The sequence below is a fragment of the Agelaius tricolor genome, unplaced genomic scaffold, assembly GCF_023055355.1.
Source record: "Agelaius tricolor isolate 1412-34295 unplaced genomic scaffold, bAgeTri1.0.p SCAF_74, whole genome shotgun sequence".
Classification (NCBI taxonomy): domain Eukaryota; kingdom Metazoa; phylum Chordata; class Aves; order Passeriformes; family Icteridae; genus Agelaius; species Agelaius tricolor.
The window spans coordinates 1,010,788-1,038,598 of NW_027269334.1; the positions used below are offsets into that span (position 1 = coordinate 1,010,788).

Genomic DNA, 27,811 nt, shown 5'->3' on the forward strand with positions numbered 1-27,811 from the left:
TGAATTATTGCTCCTCTTAGAACACACTTGCCAGAGCAGCTGAAGAAAAAAGGAGCTTATTCCATGGATCCTCATGTCTGTTACCTAAGATATATCTACAGAGACACATTTTTTCCCCTCAGTGTAGGATGCTTTAGAAAGAACTTATATAGGAGGTGGCTTGGTGTAACCAAAGGAAGGACTCAGCACACAACTTGTAAATTATGCAGTATAAAATACAAGATAGGAGGATTTGCATTTTGGGGTAAAAAAATCCCACACATTTACTTTTGAGATTAAGGGATTAACACAGAACACAGTGTTGGTTGGTTGGACTTTTTTTGTTGTGGTTTTTTTTTTTTTTTTATTATTATTATGTTTTGGGGTTTTTTTGATGTTGTTGTTTTTTGGGTTTTTTATTGGTTGCTGGGTTGGTTGGTTGGGTTTTTTTGGGTTTTTTTATGGAGTGATTTTAGAGGTCAAAATCATGTCCTAGGACCTGGTCCTGAATGCACAAAGTTTCAACAGGAAATAATAGGAGCTTTGCTAAGAGCAAATGGGAGAAGATTGCTGCTGCAGAGATCATAAACAAGCTTTTTTTGGTTTGGGTTGGGTTTTTCTAAACACAAAGAAGAGAAATAAAGAAGCAATGAGACTTTAGACACACCTAGAGCCAGCAAAACTCAATGACAGTGATCACCTCCTTGACCACCACAAAGCAGCCAACAGCAGACAAACAGCTTGGACCAGACCCATTTAAGATCACTTCAAATCCTTACTAACAACTCAACAAAACAATTTCAGACAGTTCGTAAGTGATATTCAATCAACCGACGAAACACTCAAAGCTATTGATGAACGAGGGTTTAATTGACAAAAGCTTTTCTCGACTAAGAAGTCAGGCAATAAAATCACAGGAGAGGCCACACAAAATGTTCTGCCTCGTGTAAGGTCAGAATATTTTCACTTCATTTCACCAACGTGTGATCAGCACTCTGTGTGCATCCCACTGTTGGAAACTGCCCCTATCTCCAAAAAAACCCATCTCTAGGTGGACTCCCAGCACACAACAGCTTTGGCACAAAATAATGACCATGTATGTCATTGCCTCCTTTGTGAACACCACAACACTGGGACATGGCATGTGTGGCTCTCCCGGCACGCTCTGCATGAAACACGCCATGATCAAGCAATTTTCCATGGAAAACAACATCAACTCACTTGGATTTGCTGACATCCAACCCAACCCAAAGCCCATGGTCAGTCCCACAGTGGTTTGAAACCTGGTTACAAGTCTGCACTCAGATTATAATGTTAATTAATACCCACAAACCTTTGGAGGGTGCAGTCAGTGCTCACGGCCAGTAGGTTTAACGTGATTATGAGTTTTGGTGGGACTTAGTGATGTCTCAGTACTGAGTGCAGCACAGTTTGGCCCCAGAACATTATGCAGGGCTATGTCCAAAGCCTGCACAAACCAAACTTTTGGATTAATTGCTCTGTAAAGCTTGAGTAATCATTTACAAGCCTCTCAAAGCCCACAGCCACATTTCCCACTCACTGCATTGCCATTTCTTCTACCACTCAATAGGAAAACCATCAATAAAGCAACCATTAATTTCAGACAGAGCTGGCCAATAGTGACAGCAGAGAAACCAGACTCAGAAAATAACCAGACAGATTAAAACCTGGGTAAGATCCTTAAAAATTATCTTTAATTGATGCCAAGTATGAACAGATGAACGAGTACAGAAGCAGGTAAAATTGCATAGATGAAAACTATGCATTTCAAATAGTTCAAGAACTCATAACATCAGATGTTCTAAAAATGGTAAGTCAAACAATTTCACTATTTGGAAGTAAAATGAGCTGTAATGTGACAATGAAGTACATACTTCACCCAAAGTATAAGCAATTGGTAAATGGTGGAAATAAGTACAGCTGTGTCAGCTTAAATGGTTTGTTGCCCTGATGGTGCACTTTCATATGGAGACTATTCAGTTTATATCTTTCACATTGGCAATATTTGATCTTTAAAGTCAGAGCTATGTCTGAGAGGCCATTTACAGTTCTATTGACCGTGTTAGTTATTCATTTCAAACCGACATACTGCAAAAACCACAATGTTTTACATGTAAAGGAAAGGAAAAAAAATATTTCATCATACCAGGTTATAGGTAAGGGTTTGCTGAATTTAGTCATAAAAATATCATTTTTACTTTTGTACAAAAGTAAAATATACATTTGATCCCAATTACATTATAGTAATGTCACTGAAACAATAACATGGATCAAAGACTGATGCACCTAAAGGAACTGAATGCAACGTTTTCATTTTATTATAGAAACTAGAAATGGATGATGATTTTTTTTAATATATAGCTTGTAGTGACATTTGCTAGAGCCTGTGAACAGGTGAAATATACAGAATTACACAGATATTAACAGAAACCTTGAGACAAATTTCAGTTAAGACCTCAGTTTCATTTTATTTCCTTTGAAAATATCAAAGCATGCTATGCCTTGACAGCATAAATTGTTGACCTCACTGGTGGCAAGTTCACCTGTACTGAGTGAAACTGTAGAACACCCTGAAGTTTTTTTTTTTTTTTTGCAGATACAAATACTGACTCCTTTAAGAATACTTGATAAGCATTTCAGGAAAAAGAAATTCCCTACACCTGATTAAGTAAAGCCAGAACAGAAAACAAAAAAAGAAGCTCAGCCTGAATTAAGTCCAACCAAAACTGAAGTGTAGGTCCCTGATTAAAGAATCTCAGAAAAGGAGCCTGTTCCAGACTTGCAGGAGGCAGGTCTGGGACAAACTTGCCCTGCTGTGCAATTGCAAGGACAGCTTTCCAGTTCCGTCCAGGTCTGTGGCTGCCGAGGCTAAATCACACCTTGGAGCTGACTCTACATCCCTGTGAGTCTGAAATTACTCTGAGGATCACTATCATCAGGCTGCTGGAAGCCTACAGGATCAGACCATTCCTGGAAAAGCTGCAGTACCTCCCTCTTCTTCAGGTTAGGGGAAAAGATTAATCCAGAATGGCACCCCTCAAGCAATAGTTATCAAGCTAGTATTTGGAAAGGAATACATTCTCTCCATGTATTGCATATGTAGGCAGAAGATTTTGTTCTAAAATACAACTTTCCACCTTTTTCTAATAAATTTCTGATGTTCCTGACCTAGTGTTGGTTGTGTTTTGTTTAATAAATGTACGTATAAGAAACTGCACTGTTCAAGTGTGGACTGTGGAAAAGAGAAACTCGCCCTCAGCTCCTTAAAATCAGCAGGTTTTGAGGTTCCACTTGGGCTGCAGCTCTCTCACAGTAGAAACTAACTTCCTGTACTTCTGCCTAATGAAAACAATTGTCCCTTGGTATCGGAAAAACCCTGTCAATACAAGTTGCCACTGCTACTGTTGTCAGTTTGGGCAGCTGCAGCTATAATGAATGACACACGGCTGATTTGTTAAGAAGGGTCTGATCTCTGAAATCTCTGCGTGGGCAAAAACCACTGCTGCAAACAAGAGGACTTTGGCTGAATTTTGTCCTGTCTCCAGTGCTTCATTCTGTCTCACAAGTGCTAGTCCATGTGACTAACAGTACATCAGGCTAGCACCTGTGCAGTTCTGTAAAGTGGAAATTAATTTCCTTGGGCCGCAATTGTTTTTGGCTTCCTCAAAGGCAGCAGTGGTGTAAACCAGGAACAAAAGGAGGGACTCACCAGAACCGCACCAGGATCAAGTGTTAGTTTTCCCCTCAGTAAGCCAGGCTGTGAATCTGCAGCACTCGTGTACCAAGAGTTTTGGTGCACATGGGCACCCCCTGCACAATGGGGTCACTTCCAGTACATCTAATGATTACTACAGGCTTATCTGTTTGAATGGGCTTGTGAGGCAGATGAGGTAAACTGCATTAAGCCCCATTGTGTTCAGAATTAAAGCAGCCTTAACTCAATTCAGATTTTACTTCCTTTTCAAAAAGAATGACTCCAAATCAGATTAAGGTTGCTTTAATACTGCAACAGAATGTCCATGCTGGGCTTTAAAGCAGTTTAACAAATCTACTTTAAATGCACACCTTTCATTAATTTGGATTAGCTTTCCTGAAGTCTCCGGTGGAGATAAGGCTTAGGATACCCCATGCAGGGAATCTGCATGGGTTTGCTAGTATGCTGTGAACTCACAACCTGGCTAACTGCACCCTAACTTCCTCATGAAGGTGACTAAATCCAGTTCATGGCCTGTGCTGGAGCTGCCACACAGAGAATTGAGCTCTCGGCAGTCTTGCAGCAAGCCCTGGGTTCTGTGAAGGAACAGGGTACAGAATCCTTCATTTTCACTCTCACCCTTGCCCCTCTGCCTCTCCCTAGTGCTCTAGAGCTAAGTATGGTAGAACCAGATGGGGAATTCTGGCAGGGATACAAGTCTATGGGATTCCTGCCCACTGACTCTCTGCTCCATTCCCGCCTCTGCACTGCAGTGCACTGCTGCCTTGCCCTTGCCAGGTAAATTCCCTCACCCCTTTCCCTGAGTGGACGAAGGAAAAGCTGCACAGGACCAGTTAAGAAGCACAGAGAGGCACGGAGCAGTGGGTGGTGGTGAGGGCGTGGGGAATGACTTCTGGTGGGAAAGCTTTCTTCCCCTCAACAAACTAAAGACTGCCATATCCACTGGGTTCCCTGTCCAGCATAACGTGGACATCACTTCCAGGAGGTCCCTACCAATGGAATTCTTTCGGAGAAGCACCACACTGGCCATCAGCTCATTTCCAGTCCTCTTCCAGTTACATAAAAATCCCCTTAGAATCCACGTGTAGCAAAAAGAAACATAAGGGCCAAAAGGAAAAAAAAAAAAAAAAAAAAAAAAAAAAAAAAATATATATATATATATATATATATAAAGAAAAGAAAGAAATAAAGAAATAAAAAAGGGATGCTTGCTGATAAGAGCAGGCAGTTTGTTAAGTGCACCTTCAGGCCCACAAAGACATTTCAGCACTCCCATGTAAAGGGAGTAAGAACCTTGTTTTTGTTATTTTTTTGTGTCAAACTTGTCAAAAACGCATGCCTATGCTACATGAGATTAATTCCTGTACTCCATATGGGTTGAGATCCTTTGCAGTGAGCTATAAATGGACAAAGCAACATTCAGGCTCCCCAAACCATGAGTTCTTATGATCCGTCCCAGTCTCTTGACAAAGAATCGCTGCATGAAGCACTTTTCTCTGTGCATAAGCAGAATGATCATCACTCTGCACATTAAATTAAGGTGTGCACACCCAGCTGGGGCAGAAGGTACCCAAGTGAGGCCTCATCTCCCAAATGCATCCTTCTGATCATCGGTCCCATAGCACTGAATTGATTATTGCTGTTTAGTTTAGCCAGATGGTGGTTTTATAAGCTGAGTGCAGCATTCAAGTCCATTTTGATATCAGAAGTCATATCCTGTGATTCAAGAGTTTGGGAATATCAGGACCACTGGCATTTAACAGGGAGAGAGGTGTACAAAGGGCAAGGGCGTGAGCAGGGGACAGGAAAGAAGCTTTACAACATCTACCTAGATGATGTAATACCCTGCTTTATTTGATACTTTGCACTTCTTGCAGGAATTGTAGCTCCTTCAGTTCTTGATATTTCTCATCACTACGATTCACAGAAGTCACACAGTGAGAAATGAAGTCAAGTCTTTCTGAAAACCTGGCAGGTCAAGCTTGTGCGTAACTGCAGAGTTAGGGTTGGCTTTTAAGTGCTTTGATTTTATTTTATATATACATGTGCCTGCATATGTATGTGACAAACACAGGAGCAGACATACATGTATATATATATATTTATACACATATATACATATATCAGAAAGATAGGGGAGGAAAGGATCTGTACACCATGGAAGGAGATGTGTTCAACAGCAGTTGGCCACATGCTAAGTGCAGAATGAAGATCCTCAACTTTGTCCATTTGAAAAATTGAGATTAGTGCCTATATGTTTGTTCAGATCTTCCAGGGCCTAGTAGTCAAGGCTGGCATGTTGCAGAAGATATCTTCTCCTAGCATTGCTTCCCTCACCAGGAAATTATGGAAGTACAGCAAGATCAGAGACCAGGAAGAAGAATATGGTTCAAAGGCTGTGATGGGATTTAAGATCTGAAAGAAGATGGAGCAGACAGGGAAGGGAGAGCCCGGCAAAGCCTTTCCCATCTACCTACTGGGGAACCTAAGGGAAAGAAGAGCACAGTCCTCCAGTCTGGTTGCCTGACTGGGTGATGCCCAGGCTCCCATTCCTCCTGCGCCCTGCCTTACAGGGACAAGCTGCCAAAGAGCCACCTCAGGGAAAAGAAGGGCTGATACAGTGATGGCAGTGATGCCTTTATGAACAACTGGGGAAATCTGAAGCTTTGCATGCACACAACTAGGAGTTATTTGGCAGAAGCTAATGCAGAGCCTGGCAGCATCAGCCTAGCTAGGGATGGAAAGTATTCCACGGGCACCGGTGATCTCTGCCTGCCTCTTCTGCATCCCTCTCACTCACACTTGATCTTTCTATCCCTAAACCTTTCCATGCTGTACCAGTAGACAGCACAGGACACTCCTGACACACAGGATTGACTCCTCATCCTTTCCCTCAGTGTCTCTGATCCACTCAGTTCCTGGAGGCACTTTCAGCAGTTGTGGGGGGTGTAAGATAAAGGCACTGCGCAACTCTCTCAATCAATCTGCTGGGTCTCTTCAGTGAGTTTTGGGGGGGATACAAAAAAGTCTCAACTGATGACTGCAAAAGAAACCAGCTGCTGCAATTCGGATGCATGTAATAGATAAGTTTCATTTACATTCTGAGAATGCACCAAAAAGCATGCATCTGCACCTTTCATCTATAGAGGATACTAGGTTTTTAAAGGTTGCTATATATAACTTGACTTGTTAGTTTTCCATATAGCTTTCCCTTTAAGGGATGGGATATGCTCCTTTCTGACAACACCTGGACAAAAGCCAACACACTTCCCTGAGCAATGCAGGAAACAATCAGGTTTCTCTAATCAGTTCATTCAGGCCCTCAGTCTATCAAGCACTTTTTTTTTGTTTTTATTGTTATCATTATAGTTGTTATTATCATCATCATCATCATCATCATCATTATTATTATTATTATTATTATCATTGAATTCATGCACTAATTAATTCAAGTTACACTTTAATCAAATAGGCCATAATGCTGAATATTTGAACATGCTTTGATCTCCAAAAGTTATTGTTCCCCTTTGACTAACATACGCACTTAAATACAGTACTTTAAATTACTAGTCAACGATTTAATAAATTAAGGAGTGCACTTCTGGTGAATGCAAATCAAAAAGAAAAAGAAAAGAAATGAAAAAAGATAAGAGAAAGGACCTATTTTTAGAAGATTCAGTTCAAACGAAAGCTTATCCGCTATTGACTGAGGTAACGTTTCAAGCATGCGATCATAAAATAAATAGTATCAAATTCAAACATGCTTATATTAAACTCCATTGTGCTATCTTGCAACAGAGGGGCTTAAAGTTTTGTATCCAGTTCCAAACGGGGAGCGGGGGCAAAGTGTGTTTCTATCATCTGCATGTGAGAGGACTTAGCAGCATTGCAGATGTTTTGTCTTCAGTTTTGTTTGTTATTCTCCTTTTAGGATATTTCTTCTACGGACAGCAAAAGAGGTTTTTTTAATAAGGTGCTGTGTGGATCTGTAGGTTGGAAGGACGGAATCTTTCACAGAGGGGGCGGAAGGAAAATTTGCACTCCTTCATAAACACCGTGGCAAATGCTTGCCACAAGTTTTGGCTGATCTTTTTGTACTGTTATTATCTGATGCACTGTCTTGCAACTGTGTAGTTTTGCAGAATATTTTTACTGGAATCCATGCATATGCTTAATAGCTCTAAAAACTGTCTTGCTTAGTTTAAGATAGCTTTATCCAAATAAAAGAAAAGTAAAAAAAAAAAAAAAAAAGAGGAGATAGGAGAGGAAATGTTTAGGTCTACATCATAACGGCTTAAAACTAAACTAGTTCAAATGGTTATAATTTGCCAGGTGGAAAATGGTTTTTTTTTTGAAAATAAACAAAATTTTATCTTTCATGGATCCTGGAAGCTTCTTTATTGCAGAGCAAAGATTTGCAATGCAACAATGCATTTACGAGGTAAATAAAGCATTCAAAGACTATCAGTAAAGCATCTACAAAGTGTGACTGTGTCACTAAAGTCTTCAAGCTGTGAGTGGGGATTTTGTTTTGGGTTTTTTTGTTTGTTTGTTTAAACATCAGTCAGCAGCTTGCTTTTATTAACGCAGTTTTGGTTGGCTACAGTGCAGTTGCCAGTTCTGAGATTAGCCTCTCTAAAATTGTCTATGCTATTATTCATATCCTCTTCGATTTCCATGTACTCAGATTTGCTGATTGTGGAGGAGCTGCGGCGACTGAGATCACTGTCAGATGCTAAATTAGGGGAGCTAACGTGAAGTAACTGAGCCTGTTCTTCCCCTTCTGTTTCTCGGTGGTAGAAGTAGTTGAAGTTGGACACGATGACAGGTACAGGCAGGGCAATTGTCAGCACACCAGCGATGGCACACAAGGAGCCTACGATTTTGCCTCCAATTGTCACAGGGTACATGTCACCATAGCCCACAGTGGTCATGGATACCACCGCCCACCAGAAAGCATCAGGGATACTTGTGAAATGAGACTCAGGTTCTTCAGCCTCAGCAAAATATACCGCACTAGAGAACAAAATCACCCCAATGAAGAGGAAGAAGATTAGTAAACCTAGCTCTCTCATACTTGCTTTGAGGGTCTGTCCCAAAATCTGGAGGCCCTTAGAGTGCCGGGAGAGTTTGAAGATTCGAAAGACTCTTACCAGTCTGATGACTCTCAGGATGGCCAAGGAGGTGGCCTGCTCTCCTTTCTGAGTCCCCTCCCGCTCAGCCATCTCAGTGCCCAGGGTGATGAAGTAAGGGATGATGGCCACAATGTCAATGAAGTTCATTATGTTCTTGAAGAAATCAGTCTTGCTAGGGCAAGCAAAGAAGCGCACCACCAGCTCAAAGGAGAACCAGATGATGCATAGGGTCTCCACAACAAAGAAGGGATCTGTGAAGATGTTGGATTTGTAGACCTGGGTGGTGTTGTCAGTGCGATGCACTGTGTACTCCTTGTCCTCCTTCAGCTCAGGTAATGTCTCTAGGCAGAAGATCACTATGGAGATGAGGATGACCATGACAGAGACTATGGCAATAACCCTTGCCGGCCCAGAGCTCTCTGGGTACTCAAAGAGGAGCCACACTTGGCGCTGGTACTCCCCCTCCGGCAAGGGTCTCTCCTCATCTTTAATGAATCCTTCATCTTCTCGGAACTTCTCCATGGCCTCCTCGCCCAGCTCATAAAATTTTATCTCCTCAGAGAACATGTCCAGGGGGACATTGACAGGCCGGCGGAGCCGCCCCCCAGACTGGTAGTAGTAGAGGATGGCATCAAAGCTGGGCCGGTTGCGGTCAAAGAAGTACTCGTTGCGCAAGGGGTCAAAGTACCTCATGCGCTTCTTGGGGTTGCCCAGCAGTGTGTTGGGGAATTGGGCTAAAGTCTTCAGCTGTGTCTCGAAGCGCAGTCCCGCAATGTTTATCACCACGCGCTCACAGCACTCGTGGTCGTCGTGGGCAGCGGGCTGGTAGCTATCCTGGGGGTGGCCAGGTAGCGCAGAAGTCTCATCCATGTTCTCTCCAGCCATCACGGTCATGGTGGCACAGAGGAAAGGGGACCAAGGGGCAGGGGAGAAAGTGAGGGAAAGGGAGGAGGAGGAGGATGGAGAAGCACAGATAGACCCAGGGCGGTTCAAGGTGGGGGGGGGGTGAGGGGGTTGAGCTGGGGAGCTTGAGGAAGGGGTGGAATGGAGCCTAAAGGATGGAAATACCCAAAAGGGGAAAAGAGAGGCGGGATGAAGGGAGAGGCATCAGGGATGATGGGAGGGTGAAGAAAGAGGGAAGAAGTACCTTTAGGGGGGGCAGAGGGCAGGTAAGGTGAGGGGTCCTGTCCCCCACACCGGGAGGCTGAAGGTCTATGGAGTGTACCCCCAGGCTGGGGTTCCCCTCCCCAGCCGTCTCCTTTAGGCTCTAACTCGATCCGTCCACTTTTCTTGCCGGCTTGACCATCGCTGCAGCTGCTGCCACGAAGCTACCACACACACACACACACACACGCACACGCACATACACATAAAATAAATAAATAAATAAATCACGGGCTGGCTGGGAGGCGAGTCCTTGCAATGCCAACTCAGCAAATTTCCATCACCTGCCTCTTCCTTCCCCCCTCCCACCACCACCACCACTGCCCTGGTCCTCTCCTCTTTTGTGCTGGGGAGGGAGAGAGGGATGGAAACACTCTGCTTTGAAGGCATAAAGCTCACTTGCAGGATGGAGGCTGCCAGGGAAGAGAGAAACAGAATAAACCAGCCCCCAAGCCCCTCCACATACACACACACACTCAGGCGCAATGGATTGGCTTTCACATCAGCAGGAACATCCCGTTCTGCCCACTACAGCAGTACATGTGGAGTTTTACGTGTTCCTACACATCCCTGGACATGCACCAGGGCCTCCAAGGCAGGAAGGTGCCCCGAACTCATCGGGAGGGCTTCCCGGGGAACTTCAGCGGGGTCAGCTCCTGCAAAGGAGGCTCCCGAGCACCGCGCTCCCCGCTGTGGAGACTTAGCTGAGCACTGACAACTTCATCACACCAACTGTAGGGGGGGAGTGGATTAGGAGGGAGGGAGGCAAGGCATCTCCTCTCCTGCTTTGCAGCAGCTAAATGTAACAGAGAGAGACAAGGGGAGGGAGGTCGACATCCCAGACCCAAACCGTCCAAAATCGAGGGTAACATCGGCACGGAGAAGGGGCTTTTCCTTACCTGCTCCGGGTGAGACGCGCTGCTTAGGAGTAGGAGCCAGTGTCGGAATGCGTCAAGTCGCCTTGCAGCAGCATCCAAAAAAAACCAAACCAAAACAAAAACCGCAGCGGCAAACTTAACCCTCCTCCTCCTCTTGCGCCCCTCTTTATAACGCAGCGATCGCTTTACAGGGCTGCCTGCGAGACACTGAAATATTCATACACTGTCTTAGGCTGCACAAGGGCTAGTGGGTTTAATTAGTTTCTGCTGAGAACCGCAGTGGGGGGTGGGGGGTGTGCGTGGAAAGAGTGCAAAGTACCTTTTCCAAAAGGCTTGAGTTAGTCAATAAAATCAAGGAGTCCTATATAGCTGCTGCCTCTCCAGCTCTCTTGCCTTAGGACAGCTGGAAAAGGAGCCGGGCGCTGAGCAGCGGCGGCGGAGGAGATGTCAGAGCGCCGCAGCCCTGCAGCCGCATCCCCGGAGTCGGTCTTGGCTCGTCCCGGCAGCAGCAGCGGCGGAGGCAGGAGGAGGCAGGAGCTGGACGCGTGTGGCAGGAGCGAGAGTGCAGCTGAATGCATAAGAGCGAGGAGCAAACTCGAGCCATTTCTTGACGCTGCAGTATCAGCAGAAACCTGAGAGCTGTTTGGTGCAGCTCGGGGATCGGGAGGGAGGGGGAGCCGGGGGCCGGAGCCGGCGGAGGAGGGAGGGATGCGCGCTGCCCCCAGGCCGGCCGCCCCCGCACGCTGCACGCCGCGCCCCCGACGCAATGCGGGCGGCCCCGGGATGGGGCTGCGGGATGGGGCTGCGGGAGCCTGCGGGAGCCAGCAGGATCCCGGGCAGCCGGCAGGGGAGGCACGGGCAGCCCGGACAGGTGTGCCGAGCAGCCGCTTCCCCACGCGCCGAGGGACGTCGGGACAGCGCTTGGTGCCCCCTCAGCACCTGCGGCGGAGCGGGGCCGCACATCCCGCACGGACCCCGGCTGCGGTCCCGGAGGGCGGCGGCTGCGCCCGCAATGCCCGGAGCCCCCTGGCCCCGGCCCCCGGCCCGCCTCGGTACCGAAGGGGACTGCGCAACCGGAGCCTCCTGGACACATTGGTGGAGGCTAAATCCCGAGCGGAATGGGTGGAATTGGGAGGGTTAATCGTCAGGCAGGGACAGTGCCCTTTCATGCTGCTTTATCCCACCGAATTCGTTTAATTGATGAATCACATAACTTCGAGATGAAAAAGACCCATTATGTCATCAGCTGGCCTCCCCTGCCAGCACAGGATTGTTCCCCACAGTATATGATCACTTACATTATATAAAAGCCTGCTGCTCACTTTGTCAGGGCGGGAGCGGTGATCAAATACAACCCGTGCCTGTGTAATTTGAAGCACTCCAGAGCTAAGTAACACCAAGTCCGTGTTTAACAGACCTGGTCTCATTAGCTTTCCACTGCATAATACATTATCTTCACTTAAGATCACCACCTTGGCAGTCCAAAAATACTTAACCACCTGACCTCCCTGGTGGTTTCTGTCTCTTCTTCCCTTCTCCTTATTTATGCCCATGTTTTGTTGTTTGGGGTGAGGTTTTTTGATGATGTTGTGGTTTATTTTTAATTTTTTCACTAGAGCAAAAACCATTCTTAATTCCTCTACCCCTGGCAGTGCTGCAATCACAGCTAGTTAGCATGCTGCATTCACCAGCCCTATGGAAACATAAGTGCAAAGAAACAAACAGATTTCCTGTCTAGCCTGGTACAAGGGTGGGTTTTGCTGTTGTTTGGTTTGTTTTGGCTTTTTTTCCAGTATCACATATGCTGAAAGTTTTGTGAGAAACTTCTGGTGAAGTTGTGAGCAAGAGAAATGTCTGTTTCTGCCACTCCCGGGTAAAACAATCAAAACACTAAATAAGAATAGTCTTCCTCCAGTGAAAAATAAAACACAATTCTGTCTGAAGTTCAGCAGCTCAGCATCAGCACCTAGCTCTGGACCCTGCATTCCTGGACCCTGTAAAAACTAAACTCCCCCCAAAAAAGAAAGGCTGTCCCATCACCTAAACAAACCAGGCTGTTTTTCAACCCCTTGAGAAACTCAGTGACAGCCTTCAAGTCAACATCCTCTGATGGCAGTGAATTCCATGCCTGGGTGACATGGCAGGCTGCAGAGAACTCCAGGAGCTCTGCATTCGGTGCGCTTGGAGCTGCTGAGCAGAAGGAGCTCTGTGAGTGGGCGCTCCCCCGCCTCTGGTGCAGTGCTTTGTCCCCCTATCCCAGCCCAAAGGGTGCTCAGGAGTGGGCTGAAAATGCAGATCTAACAAGCAGAGGCCTGAGCTCTTGGTGCTGCTCTGCCCTTGGCTTTCTGCAGGATTGCAGACAAGGATATACATTCTGCTTTTGCATCTGGAAAATAGGACTTAAAAGTGCTTCCTTTGCCTGTCACAGCTCCTTAGGCAGCTGGTTTCTGAGAGCTGCCTTAGCACAGCAGAACCCTAATCCTCGTTGGGAGCTATGTGCACACCAGGCACAGAAATAAAAAAGAGGAGTGATAGCAACCTTAGTTTTTCCATTACAGCTAAAGGACAAACTGGGATATTGCTCTCCCCCCTCCTCATTTTGAATAGCTTTGAACTGTGGAATTTCTCTTTGCAATCTAACTACCATTACTGACAAGAAGTCATGCTGGAAAGGAGGGATGTTTCTAAGTGGGCTAATAGCCATAGGGTCAATAAAATCTTGTTAAAGTACACAGACTAATGAGCAGTGTAACTAGGGCTTGCAAGAAGGTCGTATGTTACACATTATAGTGCTAAGTAGCTTCAATTAAATGTTGAGGAATGGAAGAAGAATCTAACTTCCTGCCAGATTCAAAGTCAGGCTGCTGCTGTTTCCTACCTTTTACATTACAGAAAATGGCCAGCAGCAGCTGAACTGGTCATCCCCCCAAAGAGCCACACTGAGAAGTTCTCTTCAGGAACAAAATTTTTTCAAAGGGAAACTAAAAATTGCAAAAAAACTTTGCAGCTTTTTGTGGTGGGAAGTCTGGTGGTACTGTTGTGATGAGAAAGAACAGCATTTTTCTCTTTTTTTGTTTTGTTTTTCATTTTAGAAAGAAAGAATTGAGTTGTTGATTAAAAGTCCTTGTGTGTTGTGAGGATTACAAAAAAAATTGTATTGAATGAATGTGAATCTGCAACAGGATTAAAAAAATGAGCATTGGCTTTACACAGTGAAACAGTCTTTAAATACTGTCACCAGGGAACCTGGGAAATCCTGATTGAAATCAATGGATACAGAAGCACAGTGGATTTCTGAGCATGGCCTTATTCCTGTGAGTGTCTTGAGAGGCCCCCAAAATTTCTTCACCTGAAAGAGACATTTTGTGTGATAAAAAACATTGTGAAATCCAATGGCAAAGGATGTCCTGGTTGCTTGAACACTATGGATCCTCACAGGCACTGTAATCCCAATCTATCTAAGCCTGGAAACCAACCTGGAAATATTACAGCTCCATTTTGAGCTGCCTAATGCCACCAATGGGTTGTGCAGGTGTCACCACACATCTCATTTAATGACCTTGGGGGGCAGAGGATAAAGTGAGATGTTATGGCCCCAATTTGCTGTGCAGAGGGTCTGTCAATCATTCTGGTCCATTACATGTAAAGAGTCAACAGATGGAACCAAAGGTGAGCTTGTGGTGTTGACAGTTGGGTTTTCTTCCTTGAAGGCAACAAAGAATCCTTTAAAAGCTTTTAATCTTTTAACACTGATTTATGAGCCTTGTTAATATCCTTCAGTACTATTTTGCATTTTTTGTGACTGGGATAATCAAATCTCATGCTTCAAAGAATATTGATAGCTGATGGGAGATGACAATTACTTTGGTTCCCTCTTGTTATATAATTTCATTTTTTGTCCTGTTCCCTTTTAAAACCTTAAATATGGGCCCTCTGTGATCAAAAAAGCCAAGGAGTGGAACCAGTCCTGTTGCTACACAGAGGGAAGAGGAGAGCTTGGGAGTTATTCCCATGAAGAAGGAAGCAGAAACTGCCCTGACTCATATGATAGTTGTGCCATTAGGACCAGCCTGGAGAAAAAGGATGCCCCTGCCTTGCCTCTATATCCCACATCATTGGGTTGGAAAGGTGCAAAGTGTGGCAATAGGAGAATGACTGGGCAGGGAAGAACAGAAAATGTTCTGTATTAGGTTGGGGTTGAGGTTTCTTCTGTCCTCCTCAAAAGCTTCTTATAATCAGAAGTGGAAACAAAGTGCCAGTCCTGAGCATATTCAGGTTTTTAACACACATATTCAGGTTTTTAACACACAAGACCTTTTTCTTAACAGGAGCCACTTTTGGCTTCCCATAATTGGATGACTTAGTACAAGATTTTATAAAAGCACCACAGCAAGAATATATTTATCAAGAATGCTGCTGGCCACCAAGTGCAGAGAGCAGAGAGTGGCCTTTCCCTGTGTCATGAGGGGTGAGTACCACACGAAGCACCACTGTCAGAGAAGGGAACACCTGAGGAGGACAAAGCACCACCAGAGCAAGCACGTTCCTGTAAAATCAAAGAACCAGTCCTTACAGTGGGTCCTTGCAATACACAATCAAGAAGTCAGTTTTGGGAAGTCTGAGTTTGCTTCCCCTCTGAGATCAATTGCACAATGATTCCACCCGATAAAAAAAGATTCTGACACATATTTAAACAAAGCCCCACCTCATATGGCATCAAGCTGCCCAAGAGCGAATCAGAACTGGTGGTGTTTTTGAAACAACAAGCTTTGTTAGGAAGCCCCAAGTTGAGGCTGAGTGGTGATGAGTGATAGAATCCCATAATCATAGAATGGTTTGGGTTGGAAGGGACCTTGAAGATCATCTCATTCCAGTGCCCCTGCCGTGGGCAGAGACACCTTCCACTATCAAAGATTGCTCAGAGCCATGGTCAGGGACACTTTCCACTGTCCCAGATTGCTCAGAGCTCCATCAAGCCTGGCCTTGGATACTTCCAGGGATGGGGCAGCCACAGCTGCTCCGGGCAACCTGTGCCAGGGCCTAACCAACCTCACAGGGAAAAATTTCTTCCCAATATCCCATCTAAACCTGCTCTCTGTCAGTGTGAAGACATTCCCCCTTGTCCTGTCACTCCAGGCCCTTGTGCGGAGTCTCTCTCCCTCTTTTTTGGAGGCTCCCTTCAGGCACTGGAATGCTGCAGTGAGATCACCCCAAAGCCTTCTCTTCTCCAGGTTGAACAAACACACCAAAGTGTGCCTTAGGAACTCAAGGCATAACTGGCTACTCCCAGTGCTCAAATAATTTACCAGTCTTGCCATAGCCATAATCACAGCTACCCTACAAAATCAGAGCTGGGTTTAGCCCTAGCTGGGCTGCAAGGTCACCAGCAACAGAACTCCGGGAACACTCATTGATTGCAAGGTTAGACTGCAGCAATGGGACTTAGAGTTTATAGTAAGGATATTTTAAGGCCAGTGGACAGTTGCAATCTCTTGATGAGCTGCCATGAAATATGGCACATTATCACTTGGTCTTGTGATAAAGGACACTGAGAATCCACTCACATCCATCACTGAGAAAGCCATGTGGAGGGAGAAGTCCTCATGGGCTTCATTTAGCCTTCCCAAAAAGTGTTGCCTTATTGTTTAAGCAGGCTGGTCCCTGCCTCAAAAGCTGACTGCAGACCTGAAATTCAGGCTACCAAAACATGGCAGTCTGTTGGCATTCTCAGTGTTATTGAGGGAAAATTCCTGAAAAGGAAGGATGTAAAGGAGAGAAGTAAAGAGACCTACAGAGAAAGGAACAGACTATACATCAGTGGCAGTGAAAAAGAAAAACAAGAGGTAGCTGCATAAAACAAGAATCTACACTCATGCCAAACCAGTGTCTACAGGATTGAAGTCACCAGTCTTCAGCAGTAATAGAAGTCAGGCTCAATTAGGTGTATCAAATTCAAAAGTGTTCAGTGTTTCTTAGGAGTCAGGGCAGCATCTTACACTGGATTAATAATTGTCTTTATTATACCTGACAGAGTGTAAATGCTGGAATCATGATCATGTGTTCTCCAGCAGAAACTAAGACAGGTTGTGGAGGGATTCCCAGGCACCAAGGCAGTGGCTGAGGGTAGTTTCCACTGGAACTGGACATGTTGAAGAAGAAGGAGCCCTAGCCATGATTCCATACCCTCAGAACAGTATATTAGACTGAATGCAGATAAGCTGAAGCTTTCAGAGAACAGTGACATCTATGAACTCTTCAGTTTCCAATTATACCTCAAAAACCTTAGAGCCATGAAAGAAATGTCCAGAGCAAAAGTGGTGAAGGATTTCTAGTCGTTCATAGAGAAGAGAAACTACTAGAGTCTTCTTTTTGTCCTCCTGTCTCTCAGGACTTAAGAATTATTGAAGAAGTTATCACACAGAGACATGATTTGGCAGCAGTCAGGGCCCCATGTGATAGGGTAAAGGCAATCCAGTGAAGGGCATCAGTCCCAAATTGCTATAAACCCCTGGAACAGACAGAGCCACAGAAAGCTTGGACCTTGCTGTGAAGTCAGCACCTGGAGCACTTCCTGGTGGAGCCCTGACAGATAAACAAGGTGCTGTTGCTCCTGCACAGGGGGTGGGACAGTCCCAGTGTGTCACTTTGGGGCATGGTATGAAGATGCAGCATGAGCTCCAGCAGAAGGAGAGCATGCTGAGGAAGTGCTAAGTGCTCCTGGAAGCTGTCTGGGTGTGATGATAAAGGCATGGAACCACTTTGTGTACGGCGAGTGAAGCTGTGCTGGGAGGAAGAAGGAACACAGGCACTGCCTGTCTTGTTACTTGGCAAAGGATTTAGTGTTTGTGTCTCTGTGTGCGTGTGTGCACATGTGCAAGATGGGGTTTTTATTTAAAGCAGGACAAGCAGTAATCCATGAGGATATAAGAGCTGCCATCAGGAAATGAATAACTTCATTCCTAGGGATAGAGGGTGCTTTATTGGAGCCAGACTATTCCACTGGCCAGGCACCAATGTGCACTGCAGAGCATGGTCAGGGTAAACACTGATCAGCTGGGATCTTCCTGCCATTCCAAGACACCTTTGCAAGTGGTCATTTCATAGGGCAGGAGATGGATGGTCAGCTTGCTGGAAGCTGGCTCTGGAGGAAGCTCTGGCAAGAGCTGATTAGGAGAGGAGCAGTGCCTTCCCACTGTCTGACAGGCCTTGCATGCCCTGCTCTGACATGGCTTGTAGCACTCTGCAGCAAAATTTGTGTCATTCAGCACTTCACAGGCCAGATTTGAGCACCAGATGTCTTGCCATGGGTATCAAAAATGAAGAGGAGCGAGAGCAAACAAAGTTAGCAGCATAAACAGTGCAGGGAGTGATAGTCAAAACAAGGCAGTCAGGAAAGTGATCCTTACCTGCATAAACTGGGATCCAGCAAAGCTTTTTCCCTAAGACTAAACAGGGAATGTCCAATGCATCTACTGAAGAAAACGTGTAGAGGAGGGTGGGCTGCAGTTCAGCAGCCAGGCTTTAGAAGCAGTTACACTATCAAGAAACTCACAATAAAGAAAAGGAGAAAACAGAAGGTCATTTGCATCTGCTGCTCTGAGTGGAGAAGATATGAAGACAGAGAGCAGCAGCACAGGAAAGGCCAAAGGAAAGCAGCTGCATCCTGGCAGGGATCACAGGCAGCAGCTACAGTGGCAGGAGAGTGCTAAAGGATGGCCAGAGGTAGCTGTAGAGCTGGGAGAAATGTCATGACACAGTCTGAGCAGAAACCAAACCAGAAAACATCAGCACCAAGCTGTTCGTGCAGCAGAGCTGCACTAACGGGAAATGGGGTAACGTAAAAGATGTGAGGGCAACAAAAGCCTGGCCATAAGGGGTCCTTATCTCCTGGAGGACTCAGGATCTTCAGCCCCAGCTCTAAGCTTGTAGAAAGCCTGAAAGTACCACACAAGGGCAGAAAATGCTGAGCAGGTAGTTCAAGTGTCTGTGGCAGAGGGTTGGAAATGCTCCCTGCTACATTTGTCCTTCCCTGATGAGAATTCCCAGTGCAGGTTGCTCTGCAGAGCTGCTTTGGCAGCAGAGCTTCCTCTTGCTTTATTTTCATCATGCAGGAGAGGCAAAAATGCTTAACAGGGTGTGTTTCAAACCTATACTTGCCTTAGAGCCCAGATTTAGAGTTACAGCTGCATGTCCTCTTTCGGGAACAGGGTTCTTGCTGACCTGCCTGCCCAGAATTCTTCTTGTCTGCTGGAGAGACAGCTCAAGTGAAGCAGAAGCAATTATTTACAGAAAAAGAAAGAACTTGAGTAAACAAAAACACCGGCGGCTACTGCATATTAAAATGAAAGACCCAGATGCTTTGAAGCCTTGTCCCCAGGTGATTTTAAGTGCTCCAGAATAATTCTAAGTCCTACCCAAAATGAAGGCCGTGAGGCATCCCTCAGACACTACCAGGTCATCAATGTCTCATCTTTTCCTGAGCTTTGGACATTGCTGTTGTTCTAGCTTCTCAGTCTTGCTTTTTTGTGTCTTGTCCTACTTTATATCTGGGCCAGGGTCTGTTCTGGACTCGAGAAGTTGGTGACCTATTCCCTTTCTGGAACTTCTTCTGTGCTGGCTGTGGCAGTAGAGTATGGTCTGCCTCCTGTTGGTTGTATTCCTTAAGCACTTTGTTAGATCATAGCTCTTGAGTTTTGAGCACCTCTTTTTATGATTTATTTTCACTTGAAGTCTCAAAATCAAGTCTCATGGTGTTTAAAATACCACTGAGTGCTTAGTGAGCACACTGCAGTAGGGCCATCACACTTCAGACAAATTTCTCCCTCCCTATGTGGCAACTTGCTGAGTTATTTACAAATTACTTGCCTTTACAATTTCTAAAGCTTTTGTCTCGTTATGTCCCGCTTTTCAAATCTTTGTACATTATGTAGGAAAAGAGAAAGGACATCTATCACACACCTCCTGTCTGTGTCCAATTGCCTCAAGGCAGCAGTCAGCAAGTTAATATTCAACAGTTACAGCAGTATTTTCTGACTTCAGCAGTGTCTGAGGACCAATCCCAAGATAATGATCCCATTGTACTATGTAGCAGAGAAATACATTGATAGTGTGAGGCATGCCAGAAAAAGCTTTTCAGCAAGGGACAGGCAGCAGTGAGCAGGGCAAGATGGATTTGCTGGGCAAAAACAACAGCACATGGAAAAAGGCCTTGCCAGCAGATACTTCCAAACATCCTGCTAATAACAGTGCATGTGAGAGGTGAAGACATGCACTGGGATGCTCCAAATCTGAGCCAGAATATCAGACCACTGTTCTCACCCAGTCTTACCAAATATATGCTTTTCCTACTTCCTGATATATGCTTTGGAACGGGTAATCACTGTCAAAGCCACATCCCCAAAGCAACAGAACCCTTGGCAGAGATCTCTGGGATGTGTGGCAGGAGCCAGCAAAACCCTCTCATGGAAGGAAGTTTGCTGTCTGCCTGAAACCTCAAGGTGATCCATGTTTGATCATTTGGATTCAAACCCTGTCCTAATCATAATCTTTGACTTCCCTCATGCTTACTGATACAGTTTAAAAACATAAACTGGTTGTTGTTCTTAAAAATATAAACTGTTTTACAGTTTAAAAACAAGAGGTGGTGCTTGCCTCTGTCCTCACAAGCCAAAATTTTACCAATGGAAATTGCCATGGCGTGGCTGAAGTGAAAGGAATCCCCACATAGCTGCAAGGACAGGTAACACCCAACCACCCAGGCCTCCAGTGTCCTGGCATGTTTTACAAATGGCAAGTCCATCCCTTTTCTCCTGTGAATGAATATAGATTTATTTAGAGTTGCCAAACTATGGATGTATTTCAGGTTCCCTTATGAAAATTTTACCTAGACCTGTCTGAGGTTACTGTGTGTGGTTCAATGAAGCCAATTTCCTACAACAGCAAAGCAGCAGAAAAGTAATTACGATGTTTTGTTTGATTGATAAAAAGAGATAGAAATATAATCATTAAGAAGTGATAGCAGATGATATCTTTATCTGTAACACTGTTTCTGTGTTTGGGTATCTTATACTGTGGGGAAAAGGCAGAGATTGAAAATGCATTAAATATAGCAACTAAGGATGGTGAATGGCATAGGAAAAAAAAGAAAATGTGTGAAAATAATGTATTTCAACATAAACCAAATCCTTCTTTAATTGGTCTCTGCAGTTTATTAAATTTATGACAAATCATGAGTAGTTTCAGGTTATCCCCAGCTGTGAACTTTTAGAGTTAATCTTGTAAAAAGAATGATCACCCTTCTAACTCACAGGCATCTGTGACTGTGCAAATCTCATTGGATTGCTACCAGCTGGAAAATCAGAGCGTGGAGCAGAACTCTGACCTTTGTGCTGCAAAATCCGAGGAAACAATCAACTGAAGGAGATAAAGGAGAATCCTCCCCATTAAGGAGGAAGTGGTACAGAAATCAAATTCACTTGTGGAAAGACTCATTTTGCCAGCCGGCCCACCAAGGCAAAGAGCTCCACCTACTCAGCCAGTCGCAGGGAGGATCTGGGAACTTTGACTTGGAGCATTAAATTAATCAGAGCATCGCTAGGAGTTAGCATAGCAGGGGTTGGAGGGTCCTTTTTCTGTGGAACCCTATTTGAGCAAGAGCTGTAGGAGCAGACCAGGCTGCTCTTTCATTCTAGCCAGGGAAACAACAAAGACATCCAGGGACATTAGCACCAAATAAACACAGAACAATCAAAGGAGTTATTTCCTCACATAAAATGAAAGTCACCAATGTATTGAGGACAAGCACAAGTCATATGTTCCTCTTAAGTCCTACTTAATCCCTGCTTTGAGGATTTAAAGGACATTCAAGTGATTCATAAACCCTGTGTGGGTTTTCTGCACAAGACTGATTTTTACCCACCATAGAGACAGCTGAGCCATGGGAAATTCTGCAGTGGGTCTCATCAATGGAATAATGCTGTTGTGTTCAAGAAGGTGTGGCTGAGGTCTCACTTGCAGCTGTAGCTTTAACATCTAACATCCTGATAATCCAAACTTATGGTTTATGGTGGGCCTTGATTCCCCACAGGATTCTTCAAGTAATGTGTGTGTCTTACTGGCATCATTACATATCTGGCAGAGAAGGTAAGTCAAGGAGGAGCTTTGCATCAAGCACAAGCCAGGAATGAAGGCAGGAGGTCTCTTCTGACTGACAGTTTATTGATCTGAGCCAGCACGACCAATTTCCTGTTTTCTAAAAAAAGGAAAAAAAAAAAAAAAAGAAAAAAAAAAGCGTTAGAAAAATATCTGGTTGTTTTCAGAGGATAGGTCCAGCTGGAAAATGGGCTGAAATCAGCAAGATGGTGCCTAAATGTTGCTGCTTTTGAAGGTAACAACCAAACTGTGAAAGATGGTTTCAGATACCTTTTGCACAGTGTGTGTGAATTTATTTTTGCTTGCGTTTTTGGTTTATGCCTTGTTGTGGTGATCTGTTCTTTTTACCCTTGCATATTTTTACTGTAGGTTCCTTGGCAGTGGCTCCTGCATCTCTCACAGCTCTGTTCTGCAGCATGCAGTGGAAAGGAGATTATTCAGATCTATAGTTCTGTCAAATGACACTCCTTAAGATATTCTGTAAGCTTAAAAAGGTGAATTTATGCTCTGGCTTTTATACTTCTTTGTGCCCGAGGCACTTTGATGCATAAAAATAACAGCAAATAAACACGTACACCCACCACTTGCTGGGGCCATGAGCTCTAAGAGTTATTTTGTAGGGGATTGATACCTTCATAACTCCTTTCCTAAAAGGAAAAAGAAAATTTAGAGAGACTATTTACAAGGGCCTGGAGTGACAGGATGGCTTCACATTGACGCAGAGTAGAGTTAGACTGGATATGAGGAAAAAATTCTGTGAGGGTGCTGAGGCCCTGGCACAGGTTGCCCAGAGAAGCTGAGGTTGCCCCATCCCTGGCAGTGCTCCAGGGCAGGTTGGATGGGGCTCTAAGCAACCTGAGATAGTGGAAGGTGTCCCTGCCCATGACAGGGGTTAGAACTGGATGATCTTTAAGGTCTCTTCCAAGCCCAGTCATTCTATAAGTCCATGAAATTCAAACACGTTGGGAGAAGCAGAGAAAAACTGGTATTGAAAAGATACTGGAAACAAACTCTGGTTAAAGGGTAATCTTTTTTTTCATACACAAAATAAATCCTAAAACCTAGATAAAGCTGTAGATGGATTCTAGTCCCAGAACCCTGGCTATCACTTGTGAGCCTCAGCAGCAGCAGCGTTAGCTTGGTCCACACACTTTTCTTCCCCTTCCCATCTTTCATCTTGCCATTTCTTTGTAGACTGTAGTCTCTGAAGAGCAAGAGTTTGCATGTCCATATGATATGTAATTCAGGTGGCCCTGATACTGTGCCAGTAGAAAAATATAAAAATCTCCAGTTTGACACTCAGCAACACAGCTGGGAAGTTGGAGAGGGAGCAACAGTACTGTTTGTTCCTGATGGAGCATGACCTCTGGCTCTGTCCAGCTTTGATCACTAAAGAAAAGAAAGCTTTCCTGGGTCCTTTCATACTACTTCTCCTGCTATGCTGCTCTTTTTTGCTCCTAGAGAGCTCTCCAGCTGCAGCAGGAACTCCCAGCTCTCTGTCCCTGCTGGGGGGAAATGATACTTCCTGCCAGCAGAGGTGTCCTGGATGCAATTATAAACCAGAGGGATCTCCTGTGACATGAGGAATATTGAATTTACTCTGGATATTTAGCAAGAACTGGTAATCCAAAACATTCTGGCTCCACTGCAGCCCTCATTTCCTTCAAAACCCCTCACAAGCTCTCTCCTATAACTCCGTCCTCCATGCTGGAACACCTTTGGCTTTGCAGCAGATGGCAATGCAGCACTGCCTGCTGCCAAGATGAGCCAGTTCATTTTTCCATCACCTGCATCTTACTATGAAGCAGCAGAAAAAGAGGGGGGAAAAACCCCTTGACAGCTGATCTGTGGCACATTATCTCCTGTTGTGGAGCTCTCAGCAATATGAGCACATTGATTCAAATACCTTAGGAATAAGCAAACTGAGAAGTCCAGAGACAGCTGGCCCTTACTGACATGGTGGACCTGAAAACAATCTACAGAGCCAGCTGAAATTCTAACCTCAGATTCCTAAACAGCTCAGATTTTCCTGGTGCTTTTCCCACCCCTTGGTGCAGCATTGAAATGGAACATTTTCTTGGCATTGTACCTTTCCTATCTGCTCTCTCCACCCACTTTCATCACATTGTGTCTCAGCATTAGCCTGGCTTTTGGGCACATGATGCTGTGGAATTAAAAGCTTGAGTTTTTAGCAGATTAGTCCAATCAATTTTCAGTTGTGACAAAAACAAAAGCAACCTTCAAATGGGGAGCTGGGAATCACAGCAAGGAATGCACAAGATATCCATGATTTAGTTCAATTAAAAATATCCATTTTATTTCTCATTCCCTCTATGTGCTTTTAATCTTTTCAATAAAGGAAAATCAAATGCTTTCAACTTGCTTAGGCCCACAGTTAAAACTTGTCTTTTATCAAGGAAGAAGTTTTCAATTTCCTATTTTTTGGAGCTAAGCAGCATTTTCCATGGGCTACTGAATGACTTCAAAATAAAAACTGAAGCTTTGTAAATACAAGCACAGCCTTCCTTTCCCCCTGAAACTCTGAATCTTAGAAAATAAACAGGGATGGACACTTCAAGATGATGGTTCCTGTTCCAAGACCTGAAGAATTTTACAGAAATCCCTCTTCCTGCTCTTCTGCCTTGGGGCTGTGGCAGAAGGAAGCTGTGGAGCCAGATTCAAGCTCTTGGTGTACTGCAAAGCCATGGCTTCTGATGATTTGCTCCTCACTGAGGATGCCAGAGAGTGAAAGAAAGGGTCAGGAAGTTCAGATACAGCCTCAAGGAGCAGTCTCCAGCAGCAGGTAAGTGAGTAGTACTAAAAGAGGGAGAGCATCATCATTTTCCAGGGAGCTTGACAAAGTTAAAACAGTAAAATAAAACAGTATTTCTGATACCATGTAGAGTAAATGCAGTGCTCTGTTGTACATCAAATTAGGCAAGGGATACCAACATTTCAACATCTCCCCCTGGAAAAAAACTGTTTATACACTCAAAACAAATGAACAACAGGAAAAAAGAAAGGGATATGAAAACATCATAGCTAAAATGTGCCTTTCATCTTCTTGTGTCAGGTTCTGAATTATTACAGATCCTGCTGCATACTTGTGAAACAGCCATAAGAAATTTTTGGTTTTACTTGAAAACAACCCCCCCCCCCAAAACGACAAACAAACAAACAAACAAACAAACAAAAAAACCACCACACCACCACCACCCCCCCCCGCAAACTATTTCAGCTAAGTTCAAGGGATGATTTTGTATTTCCAAATGCACAGAAAACTCAAATCACTTGCAGTTAAAATTACCTTTCCCAAACCAGTGGCATTCATTTAGGCTCTGCAGTGTTTTTGCTGAGCTGTCATGGAATTTTGATTCCTGTAAATCAGGATTTTTGTGCCTGTGCTTATCTGTGCAACAGAAATAACAGGCAGTAGTTTGTACCTAGAAAAAACGGACCTAGCTGAGAAGTTTAGGTTTATTATCTTGGAGCACAAACCTGAGAAGTTAAGGAAAGAGAGGGTTTTCCTGTGCTGCTTTTATTATGGGTGAAGCAAGAACAGAAATTCAGGTGGACAGATGGAGGTGCATTTCAAAGCACAGCAGTTAAACTCTCCAAAGCTTCCAGAGTCCAACAGTATTTTATTTTCCTGAGGTGCAAGAACCTGCTGGACACAGAAGTCCCTGCATGGGTGAACACAAGCATTGACCATCTAGATATAGATAAAAAAGGCAGTGCAAATTACAGGAGGACATGCTTCAAAAATGGTGTCTTAGACAAGACACAGTGAAACAGGAAAGTGTGGACAGAAATCTCATGGTTAATTCTAGGGATTTATTTACTCAGTGCATCAAAGATTGACACAGTTCAGATACCTCCTAGATCCTTAGAGACAGGTATTTTCCTAAATATTTATTGGTTTTCAGACACTGAACTTCTGTCTTCAGCTACCATTGTGCAGTTGTGGGGTTTTTCCTCTTCTTAAATCTGTTATCCCAGAGGTGCTACCACTATCCCTGATGGGCTCAGCCTTGGCCAGTGGCAGGTCCATCCTGGAGCCATCTGGAACTGGCTCTGTTGGACACAGGGAGAGCTTCTAGAAGCTTGTCACTCCTGCTAACAAAACTCTGCCCTTCGAACACAGTGCACCCCAAAATGAAAATAACCACAGTGAGAAGTTGTATAGTTTTCTCAAACCTTCTCTGTGTATTTTTCAGGCCTAAATGAAGTTGATTTTAGAATATTACCTGTTCAAGGTAAAGGTAGGAATAGCTTCCCTGCCAGATGCAATTCATGCTAAGTGCATTCTTTGAATGCAGGGCTGGCCTTTAGGGAAATGCTTGTGTGATGCTAATGTGCAAAGATGGATGTGGTAATAAGAAAAATCCTTTCACACAGGCTCTTCATTTGAGCTTTCTTGTCCACAGAGAGCAGGGGTGCAAAGTTCAGTGGCCTAAACTTAATTGTAGCTTGGAGTATTTTGCTATGTTACATTTTCTTTCTGTGACTTTCCCAAGTAAATGTTATATGTCAAAATATGATCCCAAACAGGCTTATTTGCTTCAAAGTGTTACATTTTGCTAGCCAGCATTTCTTCATAATTTTCAATCTAAACCTGCTTTTGGTCAATGAGAAGGCAGTGAAAGTTCTGCCAGGGCATCCTACTGTAGAGAGGATTACAAAATATGTCATATAATGTTTATCCAGTCATAGCCAAAATAATACAGTTTAATTCACAAGGCAACTCACAGCACCACTGTGGGATGACACAAAAGTGGTGAAGATGGTAACTGTAGAAAATTCCTACTGGTTTACTAGGAGAGGGAACATGAAAAGGGACTATTTACCAGGGCCTGGAGTGACAGGACAAGGGGGAATGGCTTCACACTGACAGAGAGCAGGTTTAGATTGGATATCAGGAAGAAATCCTTTCCTGTGAGGGTGGTGAGGCCCTGGCATAGGTTGGCCAGAGCAGCTGTGGCTGCCCCATCCCTGGAAGTGTCCAAGGCCAGGTTGGGGGGCTGAGCAAGGGGTTAGAACTGGATGATATTTAAAGTTAATTCCAACCATTCTGTGATTCTGAGAAAGCAGTTCCAGGTGGTAAAACCACACCTCCCCACCATCCCCTCAGCCTGTAATTTGAATGAAACAGCACAGGCCAAACATTGCTTTAGCCTTTTGCTCTTTGGATAATATTACCAGCTCTCCCAGGCTTGAGTGTAAGGAGCTTAGCTCTGCAGCATTATTGTGACTAATCTCATCAGAGACTGCTGTGGCAGCCAGGCTCCTCTGAGACAGAAGATGGGGAGGATCTCAGAATAAGGGAAGGGCAGATGGGGAAGCCCTGCATAAATCATAAAGAATATGAAATAAAACATTCAAGAGCTCAATGAAAATCCCAGATTAAAAAAAAACCCAAAACACAAAAAACCCATGTCTAGTCTCAGGCCGCCTTGCACCTAAAAATATCAAAATCTCATTTCTCTTCTTTCATATGCTGAGGGAATGTAGATCTGTATCAGAAGAATCTAATGTGGACATGAACCTATATGGGACATTTCCTGCTGGACTTTGCATGAGTTTAAAATCTATTTTACAGTTCAGAAGTGCTACATTAGTAGTGGCAAATTCACCAAATAATCTGACTCCATCATCCTGAAAATTAGCTTATCCTCAACCTCAAGGCAGCACAGTTACCTTAAGAAAAGATTAATTAAAACAAGACTTTCTTTTTATTTTCTTTCTCTCAGAAAAAAAATCATCTGGCT

The 27,811-nt window shown here is 44.4% G+C and overlaps 1 protein-coding gene across 2 annotated transcripts; it reads right to left on the minus strand.

Annotated features, from left to right (window-relative positions):
• Nucleotides 1–1,672: 1,672 nt before the first annotated feature.
• KCNA1 (potassium voltage-gated channel subfamily A member 1) lies at nt 1,673–11,747 on the minus strand. Of its 2 annotated transcripts, XM_071418070.1 has the most exons (3): nt 11,212–11,747; nt 10,914–11,099; nt 1,673–10,178 (listed from the first exon to the last, which is right to left on the minus strand). In XM_071418070.1, exon 3 carries the CDS (start codon nt 9,742–9,744, stop codon nt 8,269–8,271), a length of 1,476 nt encoding a protein of 491 aa, XP_071274171.1. In that variant the 5' UTR covers nt 9,745–10,178; nt 10,914–11,099; nt 11,212–11,747; the 3' UTR covers nt 1,673–8,268. The 2 variants fall into 2 exon arrangements, with proteins under 2 accessions (XP_071274171.1, XP_071274170.1); XM_071418069.1 differs by having other exon boundaries at nt 10,914–11,747.
• Between the last annotated feature and the right edge of the window lie 16,064 nt (nt 11,748–27,811).

Coding starts and splice junctions, on each gene's coding strand:
- KCNA1 (XM_071418070.1), bottom strand. CDS start 9,744: ATGACCGTGATGGCTGGAGAGAACATGGATGAGACTTCTGCGCTACCT.